Source organism: Thermobia domestica, chromosome 7 (assembly GCF_964235325.1).
Source record: "Thermobia domestica chromosome 7, izTheDome1.hap1.1, whole genome shotgun sequence".
NCBI lineage: Eukaryota > Metazoa > Arthropoda > Insecta > Zygentoma > Lepismatidae > Thermobia > Thermobia domestica.
The window spans coordinates 155,151,081-155,162,664 of NC_137460.1; the positions used below are offsets into that span (position 1 = coordinate 155,151,081).

The 11,584-nt window shown below is 37.1% G+C and overlaps 1 protein-coding gene across 1 annotated transcript; it reads left to right on the forward strand.

Annotated features, from left to right (window-relative positions):
* Nucleotides 1-1,058: 1,058 nt before the first annotated feature.
* Nucleotides 1,059-9,687, forward strand: LOC145690512 (heat shock protein 70 A1-like). Its single transcript, XM_081765465.1, has 2 exons — nt 1,059-1,465; nt 7,551-9,687. The coding sequence occupies exons 1-2, from the start codon at nt 1,289-1,291 to the stop codon at nt 9,291-9,293; spliced, it is 1,920 nt and encodes a 639-aa protein (XP_081621591.1). The 5' UTR covers nt 1,059-1,288; the 3' UTR covers nt 9,294-9,687.
* Nucleotides 9,688-11,584: the final 1,897 nt, after the last annotated feature.

Consider the following 11,584-nt stretch of genomic DNA (forward strand, 5'->3'; position numbering starts at 1 on the left):
ATGGGATGTTAAGCTAAGTAGATATACTCATAAGAAGATAACGATGAACCATGATTGCTTATTTAATTTCAGAAATACTGAAATGATATATGAAATCATTTTACATGGACGTCCTAAAAGCAGTTTCAAGTGTCGGGGAAAAGAACTATTAATAAAATTCCCACAAATCGAAACTAGTGCAGTCAAAAGTCGAATAATGGATTCTTCGAGTATTCCAAAATTCCAAAATTCCAAAATTCTTTACTGGAATACTTTTTTTTTTTTTTTTTTTTTTTTTTTACGAATATAGAAAATAAATATTTGAATAACAGCAGAAAAATATTCAAAAAATTTTAACAGCACTAATCAAAACCCGTTATCCGGAATTACGCTCTACCTATAAGGATAACATAAAGTCAAAAATATGATGTGAAGTGATGAAGGGTCATTAGGCAGACCAGGAATGAACGAACCAGAACGGGAAAGCAGCAATATCTCACGAATCTCTGAAGATGAAGCTTGGTATATAAGCTCCTTGTTAAAATTACTGAACACATACTTCAGCGTTTTCAGAAATCCGGATAAAGGAAGGAGGTAATTTCTATAATATTCTAATAACCATTTTATATTTATAAAATGCAGAATGTGAGGATTTGAAAGTGAATATATGAAATTAGATATAGCATCTCTATTTAAAAACAAGGAAATACATGTTTGAGTATTTTCGAAAATTCCGATCTATTTTTCCCGTGCGAAGAACAGGCATCTCTAGTCTAGTTTCCATATAATGTAAAATGTACTAACATTTTGTGTTTTATTTATTTTATTTGAGATGGATACGTACTTCATTGATTTAATTGTGCTGGCAATTCCATGGTTATTATTATTATTATTATTATTATTATTATTATTATTATTATTATTATTATTATTATTATTATCCCTTTCAAGCTTTAATAGCTCTGTTAATTTTATGAGTGCTGGCAACTCTGCATACTTCTCTGTTTACACTCGCAAGGGCACACCCCCAATCGCAGCCAATCAGCAAGCAGCTCTCGAAGACTCTCGGATCATTGACGAGAACAACGTCAGCTCGACGATTCGAGTACGTTCGTTACGTAACGGGAACATCAGCTGTTTCTTATAAATTAATCTCCCTACCGGCGCGAGCTACAAGTTTGAATCAAAACACGCAAGCGATCAAAGCCGCAAGGGAAGCGACTAACAGAAGCGTCTCAGAAGCTACTCATAAATTTGTATCAGTATTTGTATTCAGTGTTATAGACTTGTATAAAGTAAAGAAAGAAGAATGGCTCCAAAAATGCCAGCAATCGGAATTGATCTGGGTACCACCTACTCCTGTGTGGGAGTATGGCAACATGGAAAGGTGGAAATCATTGCAAATGACCAGGGCAACAGGACAACACCTAGCTACGTCGCATTCACGGATACTGAGAGGCTTATCGGAGATGCCGCCAAGAACCAGGTAAGTTTAGTATTTCAATGTCATTTTTTTTTAAAATTCTGTATTTTGTAGGACATCTGTGTTTCTCAAACTTTCTATTAGCCCCACTCGGAAGTCTAGTGGCAAACTCATGTTCCTTTGGTCAATTGGGTCCAGGACAGAAGCGCCGAGTTTTGAAAATCAGTGGGGGTGTTCTCAGAGTTCATAACCGGGAAATCTTGATGTATGGAGTATCACTCAGGATTAGCGGGTGTTTCGGATCCTTCCCTGAAAATTTACCTTCCTTAACATGAGTTTAAGTTTTAAAACAATAAAAATGGACATTATTTTGTTTATTTTCCTATTTTTTTTCACAGTCCAAAATACGTACTCTTGAATGAGAGTATGGTGGCATAACCAGAGAGGTTCTAGGATTCTAATCACAAATCGAAATTTTCATCACGCCATTCTGAACGACTACTTGTAACATAAGGACTGAAAATAGCACACAGAAACGCTCGTTCAATTTGTCCTTTAAGAAACCCTCAGCGCCGCAATTTCTGAAATTTACGTTTTTTTTTTTTTAATCATGGTAAAATCTATCCAAACTATATATTTTTTCCTCCCCGCTCTATTGAAATATAGGGCCCTACTATCGCATTTAAGAAATGCGGCGAAATATTAGAATTTTCGCTTTTTATTTTTATTTTCTTCTTTCCTTTTCTTTCTATTTTTTTGTTTTCTTCCTTATTTGCGAGTGCTGAACACAAAAATTCTGAGGTGTTCGAGCACCGAACCAAAACTTCCGGTGTCTGCAAACCTGGTCCGGTCCTGAGTTAGATTCCTGGAAGGAGAGCATCGAATATATTACAACGAGTCAAATCCCGTTTTATAACTGTAAATTTCGTCGTAAATATGTGAGTTTGCTACTGATAACGACGTAAATACTAATCAAACTTCTTATTGTTACATCATTTCGTACCATAACTGAGGATGTAAAACATAATTATGGGACAATAGCGTGGACCAGGCCCGTATTCAAGGGGAGAACTGGCCGTCCCTAAATGTTTACTGGCCCCCTAAAATTTTCACGGTAGGCTTGCAAATGAAGTATAATATGTGATGAACTATAATAGGGTTGGTTCGGGGCCCCCTAACTTCTACCGGCCCCTACTACATTTTTGTGCTGGGTACAAGCCTGGCGTGGATCCTAGCAGAATTGGAAATAGGATCACTGATAATACGTACGATAGTGTCTAATTCGTTTTGTGGACACATTCTTGCGCCACAGGGCCAATGGTGTCTTTCACCGTCAATGATTACAGGAAAACTTTTTATTAAAAAATGTTTTAAAAGTTTTACTTTCAAAAGTTGGGTGAAAACTAAATTTGACACTTCCCTATAAAAAAAAGTCAATAAAGATGCACTCCCCTTCTTTCTTGATGGCGTGTTAACATTGTTTTCAGCACCTAGCGGCACAGATTAGAAGTAAAGCAACGGAGATCCCCTTCACTACACACGACCCAAAGTTACACGTTAATAGGCTAGTTTCATTTCACAGTTATAAGTTTTATAATTACTGTACTGAAATCAACTGTAAAATAACACACCTAGTAATTAGAAAATGCAATAATTATTGTCAAATATTGTTTTTGTGTTTGGTTCAACTCTTGATGGTAAATTGATGGAAAGATACGTCGGTAATTATTTATTTGTTTGAATGAAAGAAAGAAAGAATGGAAAAACAGCAAATGATATACATAATAAAGTGACTAAGCACTCAGAATGTGTATACATTTTTCCATAGATTAACATTATCATTAGGAAAGGAAGAGCATATTTTGCCAGTGACTACAGCGATGGGGCCCTCGGTGTGCTGAGCACATACTCGTATCTCCCAATCAGTACATTCATTTTAGATTTTTTTAGCGCGGGAAGGGGAAGGAGAAGAACAAGATTGTCCACCGACCTAAGAGTTTCAAATTTTTTGTGAGTATTTATATTACAATTTATTAAAAAGCATCCCTGTCAAAATCAGGGGGCAATTGTCCCCTCTCCTCCACAGTGACACCATTGCTACCAACTTGCAAGGGATGTATTTCTACCAGTACTCTTGTTTTCGGTGGGTTCCAAAGATTTGAGCTAGATGCGGACCTTACAATGGTTATGTTTTGTATTGACTTAAAAATATTACGTATAATGGAAGAGAAAAAAATTAAATGAAATCTTTGAGTCTTACGTCCCACGGTTATGCCGGTTAGGCTAAAGGAGACGGTGATGAGGGATGAATGAAATGGTGGAATGAAGAAAGTGAGAGGAAACGGGAAAACCCCGAGGAAACCCACGCACACGATGTTTGTCCACCACAAAGTATATTGGAAGAGAGAATTGCCCTTTTTATTTAAATTTCCGAAAGAAGGGGTTTTAAAGAGCAAATTGAGCAAAGATAAGGATGGTAAGGAAATGTATTTACATGAAAACAAAGTGAAAACATACAACTGCCAATGCATTCGTTATCTAACAGATGGATTGCTTTTTAATTGTGACAACTTATTTTTTTCCCAAGCATTACGGTTTTTTTTTCACCGAACACAATTTCCCAAGACTGTAACCAGAAAAATCGAATAAGTATAGGTAAAACCAAAAAGTAAGAACCCTTATTACAAGAACCTGAAAACTTGTTAATTCTGCACATACACTTTTTTTTTTTTTTTTTTTTTTTTTTTTGATAAAGGCATAATCGTGGGAAATTACACTGAAAATATTTCACAAACAACACAACACGATTCGAAGAAAAGGAAATTCTAGTTTATCCCATGGTTATGCCTTTTAAGCTAAAGGAGGTAAACAAAATTAGTGATCATGGTATAATTAGTGACAGAATATGGGAGAGAACGGGAGAATCCCGAGAAAACTTTCGAAGACTGTATTGTTCACGATAAACTTGCGTTGCCGAGGGCCGAACCAGGGACCACTCGCAACTCAAATTAACGCTCTACCATTGAGTCGCCGTTCCCTCTCCTCACAATTCTGTTTTTAACCATAATCCTAGATTAAGAAAAAAAAAGCAAAATGAAAAGATCAGTGTTATATCCTTTGAAGTCCCATAAATCATATGTAAAATTAAAATGCTGTTTCATTTAGTATAATCTTGAGAATATTAGGGAGTGTTCTGATTTCTGATCTCAAATATTGTTTCCTGTTGATTGAAAGTTGAATTTTTCTCGTAATAATTTTGAGAAACACTGAAATAATGTAACCGTGAAAATATATTTACTCTATGATAATATATTCGTGCTGATCAGATGGAAACGTTTATTGATTTGCCACAATAATAGTTTACCGTAAGAAAATTGTGAACATATTACATTTGTGTTTCGATTATTGCTGTTTATGACACGCGCGCTGCTAGTTATATGAGCTCAGTTCACACGTATTCCATTTTTTCCTTGTTGTTTCAATCTTTCGGATAGCCTTAACAAGTAATAATAATCTGTATACAGTGGCGTATTTAGGAAGGGGGGCTCACCCGGCTCGAGCTCCCCATTTAGTGCAAAGTTTTTTTTTTTTTTTTCATGCACTTGCAGCGATAAGAGAAAAACTCACGAAATTGTCACCGAACGTCTTTTGTCGAAATGCAGAACAAAAGGCAACATGTCTGCAACAAAATGACCCATCTCTCTTCACCTCCACCCACCACACACACGCACACCAACGAACACTTTTAATAAGCGAATATGTTATTGCAGCGGAACGTTTTAAAGCCTCACTTCAATTCGGCTCTCTCTGTTCTTGCCACTTTTCTTCTGCGCATGTTCGTTAATATATATATATGTATGTGTGTGTGTGTGTGTGTGTGTGATAGCCATACTTGGGTATTCATGCTCAACACACAAAATATAGGCCTATGTTGTATTGTTTCGCTCCAAAATTTTCTCCTCCCCCATTGACATTTTCTGGGTACGCGTCTGTCTGTATACACAACCCGCAAACCGAATAATGGGCGCACGGATACACGAGAGTGCTGTAATAATAAAGGAAGTTTTTTTTATAACATAAAAAAAATAAAATATTCATGATTTTTAAAATAAATGATCTATTTAAAATTGTTCATACGGTTACAATCTGAATCAACCTAATTTATCCATTTATCATTGTTTCTGAAAGTATATATATACACGAGGAACATCGTAAAATTTAACATTCTCGTTCCAAAAATTTACACAATTATAAGTAATTCAGATGGAAATAATTTATTCTACAACTTTTTCGTTTATTGTTTCTCTGCTTACTTAAATATAATTCTTTTTAGCTATACCTAGCAATTACATTTATTTTTAAACTGCATTTTTATTCTCATTAGTTTCATAGGGTGAATGTAGCTACTGGCGCGGTTCACACATAGATATCAGACTTTCTTCCAGAAAATTTTGTTCCGGGGGAAGTTCAAAATGTGAAGAACCTACACTGTGATACTTTTTGCTGCCCTGCAGAACAATGTCGTGTAATCTCAATTTAATATACCTTTAATCTTAGCTCGGGGGGAATTAGTTAACTCCGAAACTGTGATGTTGCTGTTCAGAGTATTTTAATGGTAAAAATCCTAGTTGAATCTATCACATTCTGACATCTAGAGGTGGTGATTCCGACTAAGTTGGAAATTGGAACAACACACTAAATATAAGTATTAATTTCCTGACTCCTGGAGATAACCAAGGCAGTACAGATAACATTAAGCGGTATCATCTAACAGATACAATCAATCATTCAGAAGAGCTAGAGTAACCTAGTGCCTAATACGCATTTCTTTCTTTCTTTTTTTTTTCTTTTTACCTAGGGATGTTCATCTCCTGTTCTATGCCAGACATTCCTATTTTAATTTACATTTTCCCTCAAATTATCTGCGTTCAAGTTTACTCGATGGTTCTGATCTCCAAATCTCTCACCCCAATCCTGGGTTTAGTCTTGATTTAAAAGTGTTGTTATATATTACTTTCTAATTTCTATACTTTTTTTTTTTTTTTTTGGATTTGTCACTAGTGTCCAATATTGTTTTTCCTATACTCTCTAAAACTTTTATTCTGCACTTTGCACTATATGATCTTTCCCTTAGGGCACCTCCTGCTTTAACTAAAAATGTTTTAAGTTCGATTCATATGTGATTCTAAAAGTAGACTAAGATTGTAGTGCGAAGTGCAAAAATCGTTTTATGTTTCCCAATTATGCCCTCTAGGGTAAATGAAACTAATCAAAGAATGTGAATGACTACGAAAGAATTGGTAGAGTGAGAATGTTGCCGGAAACGGAAAAATTCCGGGAAAATCCATGGACACAATGCAGTTCACAATAAACTCACACAGCCTTGGATCGAACCAAAGCCCCGCACCAGAGGTGAATGCTCTACCACTGATCCACCATTCTCTTCCATGGTTCACGATTGAGAAAGTAATACAGTTGCTTGGCATAAATGATAAAATTAATCTTTCGTTGAAGACCTCTTCTTTCCGATCATGTTAATTGAAGTTTGATATTTTTCCGCAATGCTTCAGCAGAATGGTTATTCGACTGAAATCTGGGAGAGGGAGTCAGAAATATACTCAACAACAAAACTAAATTGTATCAATTTTCTTCGATGCTTTAAAATTTAAGCTTGAATGTATCGAACATATAAGCAAGGTGTCTTCAAAGCTACAACTATAAATAGCACGAGAGAACTAAAATCTAGAGAATTTGACACCAAATAACAATATTTTGTAATTGGAAAGGTACTAATGAAAATTGCGGGGTGCTGTAGCTCAGTGGTAGAGCGTTCACCTCCGGTGCTTGCAGTCCCTGATTCGATCCCAGCTTGTGCCGTGTGGACTTGGTGGTGGACAAACACTGTGCTCGTGGGTTTTCTCGGGGTGCTCCCGTTTCCTCACACCTTCTTCATTCCACCATTTCCTTCATTTTTCAATATCACCGTCTCCTTCAGCCTAGCCGGCATAAACGTGGGACGTAAAATTAAAGATTGCATTTCATTTCACTATTGAAAATTGTAAGTTGATAATTAATAATTGTTCTGTTTCTTAACTAAAGGAATTTCAAAACGTCGATCTTTACCTCCTTTTTCATTTGATTCTTTCAGGTGGCTATGAACCCAAAGAACACAGTATTTGATGCCAAGAGGTTAATTGGGCGACGCTATGACGATCCAAAGATCCAACAGGACATCAAACACTGGCCATTCACTGTTGTCAATGACTGCGGAAAGCCAAAGATCCAGGTGGAGTTCAAGGGAGAAATGAAGAGGTTCAATCCCGAAGAAATCAGCTCCATGGTCCTTACAAAGATGAAAGAAACAGCAGAGGCGTATCTGGGTGGAAGAGTTACAGACGCAGTCATCACCGTCCCTGCCTACTTCAACGACTCCCAGCGACAGGCTACTAAAGACGCCGGAACAATTGCAGGACTCAACGTTCTTCGAATCATCAATGAACCCACAGCAGCCGCCCTGGCCTATGGTCTGGACAAGAACCTGAAAGGGGAGAGGAATGTATTGATCTTCGACTTGGGAGGAGGAACATTTGATGTTTCCATTCTGACCATCGACGAAGGTTCTTTGTTCGAAGTGAGGGCAACAGCAGGTGATACTCATCTTGGAGGCGAGGACTTCGATAACCGAATGGTGAATCACTTCGTGGAAGAATTTAAGAGGAAATACAAGAAGGACATTCGAAGCAACCCCAGAGCTCTCCGAAGACTTCGTACAGCATGTGAACGAGCCAAGCGTACTTTATCAAGCAGCACGGAAGCCAGTATTGAAATCGACGCTTTATATGAAGGAATCGACTTCTACACGAAGATCTCCAGAGCAAGATTCGAAGAACTGTGTATGGACCTGTTCCGCTCCACTTTGGAACCAGTAGAGAAGGCTCTTAATGATGCTAAAATGGACAAATCTTCGATCCACGACGTGGTTCTTGTAGGAGGCTCTACTCGCATTCCAAAAATCCAAAATATGTTGCAGAACTACTTCTGTGGGAAGTCATTGAACATGTCCATCAATCCTGATGAAGCAGTGGCGTATGGTGCAGCCGTTCAAGCAGCCATCTTGAGTGGAGACCAAAGCAGCCAGATTCAAGATGTATTACTGGTGGATGTAGCCCCCCTGTCTCTCGGCATAGAAACCGCTGGAGGAGTGATGACGAAGATCATCGAGAGAAACAGCAGAATTCCATGCAAGCAGACTCAAACATTCACCACGTATTCAGACAACCAGCCAGCTGTTACTATCCAAGTATACGAGGGAGAACGTGCGATGACCCGAGATAACAATCTTCTAGGGAAGTTTGATCTGACAGGCATTCCACCGGCTCCTCGAGGCGTTCCAAAGATTGATGTAACATTCGACATAGATGCGAATGGAATTCTAAATGTGTCAGCGAAGGATACGAGCACAGGGAAGGAGAACAACATTGTGATTAAGAATGACAAGGGTCGTCTATCGAAAGAAGAGATTGACCGAATGCTATCAGAGGCAGAGAAATACCGGGAGGAAGACGAGAAGCAAAGAGAGAGGATAGCCGCTAGGAATCAATTGGAGAGCTACGTTTTCAGTGTAAAACAAGCAGCAGATGAAGCTGGAACGAAACTCAGTGAAGCGGATAAGAACACACTTCGTTCGAAATGCGACGAAGTTCTTCGATGGCTGGATAACAACACATTGGCCGAGAAGGACGAGTACGAAGATCGGTTGAAAGAATTGCAAAGGGTATGCAGTCCTCTAATGATGAAACTTCATCAGGGAGGTCAACAGAGTGGTAGCTGTGGACAACAAGCTGGTGGCCCACAATTTCATCAAGGACCAACCGTAGATGAAGTGGACTAAGGAATTAAGTACGTTGATGACTAAATGTGAATTTATTTTAATTTTACAATGAGAAAACTAGTTATATTATCTGAAGAAACGTAAGAGTGATTTGAATGCTGTGAGAGAGTGAGTGAATTAAATTTAATTTTAAGGAAGTATGTAATAAAAGTAGGAAGTATTGTCAGTGAAAGGTGCATGTTTAGTGACCTTCAATAATATGTGTATGTGTGTTTGCAAATATATTCAAAAGCTTCTTGTGCAGTAACTAGAACATCTTTGAATGTTAGAGATATGTTCCTTAATCTCAGGGAGACTCGTTTATAAACTTTATTTTTGTATTTGATTTTTTTTTATTTTTCCATAATATTACTGTATCAATTGAACTGTAGTTTTATTAAATGTACTCTTTGCCGATCCTTGTTTTGCTTAAGAAAGTTTATGTGCGTATTTAGAAGGTTGGTAGCTTTAGTTTCGTGTATGGCGTACTAATTGAGCAATTATATTGAAAGGAAAACTCACCTTTAAAAGTTCTGGATCTTTATGTGTATATAGATTCCTGTAAGCATAGACACATGTTCTTCGTCTCTTTGAATGGTTTCTTCAAAACTTACACTGTAAGTACCACAATGTTCTTACAAGTGCAAGTAGGAAACTTAAAAAAAAAAAAAAAAGCGAGTGTTCATTTTTTCAACAATACATATTCTGATTTTTTCTTCAAATGAAATGCAAGAGTCACAGGAATACCTTAAGAGAATTTATACTGTTTCTAGTATATTTTCTCTGTAACTTGTGAATGAAATTGGATCGCGTTCTGGAGGAATAAAACCAATTCACATTAAAAAAAAAGTGTGTTATTGGAGTGAGTGCGATACCCAACACACACACCGCTGTTATTTTTGAATCGATACTCTTGCATTTTAATATTTTCTCCTATATTTGAATTCTCCTAGAATTTTATCAACGAACTTTTAAAAAGTTCGTTACTGAATTCTCTGTCTGTGTGTCTGTCTGTCTGTTGTTTGCGATTTTTTCGATGTTGAACCCTGCATTCGATAGAACATCACAACTATAAGGAAGGGATTAAATTTTTCGCGTCACTTTTACCGTTCCCGAGATATTGGCCAGAAAATAACCAATTTCCAGAGATTTAAGAAGCCATATCTCGGGAATCGTAACTCATAGGGAGATCATATTGGTGTTGATCAATACCTAAAAGGATGGTAAATATTTTGATACCAAGTAGTAACTGGTGTCCAATTGGTCAGTAGCGACCAATTAATATCAGTACCAAAATGTTTACCGTCCTCATAGGTATTGATTAGCATCAATATCATCTCTACGACTTACTATTCCCGTGATATTAGCAAAAAAACAAAAAAAAAAAAAAAAGTTCCGAATTCGGGAGATTTAAATAGCCGTATCTCAAGAACCATAAGTCATAAAGAGATTATATTAGTGTTGATCAATACTTAAGAGGATGGTGAACATTTTCGTACCAAATAGTAACCGATGGCTGCTGGCCAACTGGCTACCGTTCCTCACATATTGACCAAAAGAATTCGAATTTCGGGAGATTTAAAGAGCCATATCTCGGGAACTGTAAGTCGTAGAGAGACGATATTTTGCTAATTTTTGCGAGAAACAGAACAAGGTGCGGATAAAAATATTTACTTTACATCTAGGAACAATCACACTTATCCTTTCCGCTCCATCTCTCCATTCTTTTTAAGTTCGTTCTGGCAATGCTCTTGTTTTTAATACTATGATCAATAATAATAATAATAATGAATTCCATAGGTTTCACTGTGTATATGCAGGGTTAAATAAGGCGTGCAGAAGAACTTATAACTAACTGATTGCTTTAACTAAGTTACTATAGGTAATAACTTTGGAAAATATGAACTCAAATTTTTCTTATTGCATTATGTGGTCATTAGTGCCACATTTAATCATTAAAATCTCTTTAAGAAAAACTGTAACAAAATCGGCTCATTTAGAAGTTTAAAAAGTTTAGGAGAGAGAGAATCAGGCCTGCAACTAGAGGGGGGCTAGAGCGGGCCTGGCCCCCCTAAGCTTTTTGTGGCTCCTCGAGACCTTAACACAAAATGCTATTATTAATATAAAAACAAAATTTAGCTATTGGTAAGAGAATGTTTAATGGCTTGGCCCCCCCTAACATATTCATGGCCCTCCATACCTTTATGGCTGGTTGCGGGCCTGGAGAGAATCTACTTTTAAAGTAAGTTCAGTTAAACGCCAATATCTACTAACTTTGTAAAGAACGCCAATATTTCCTTTGATTTTTGGTA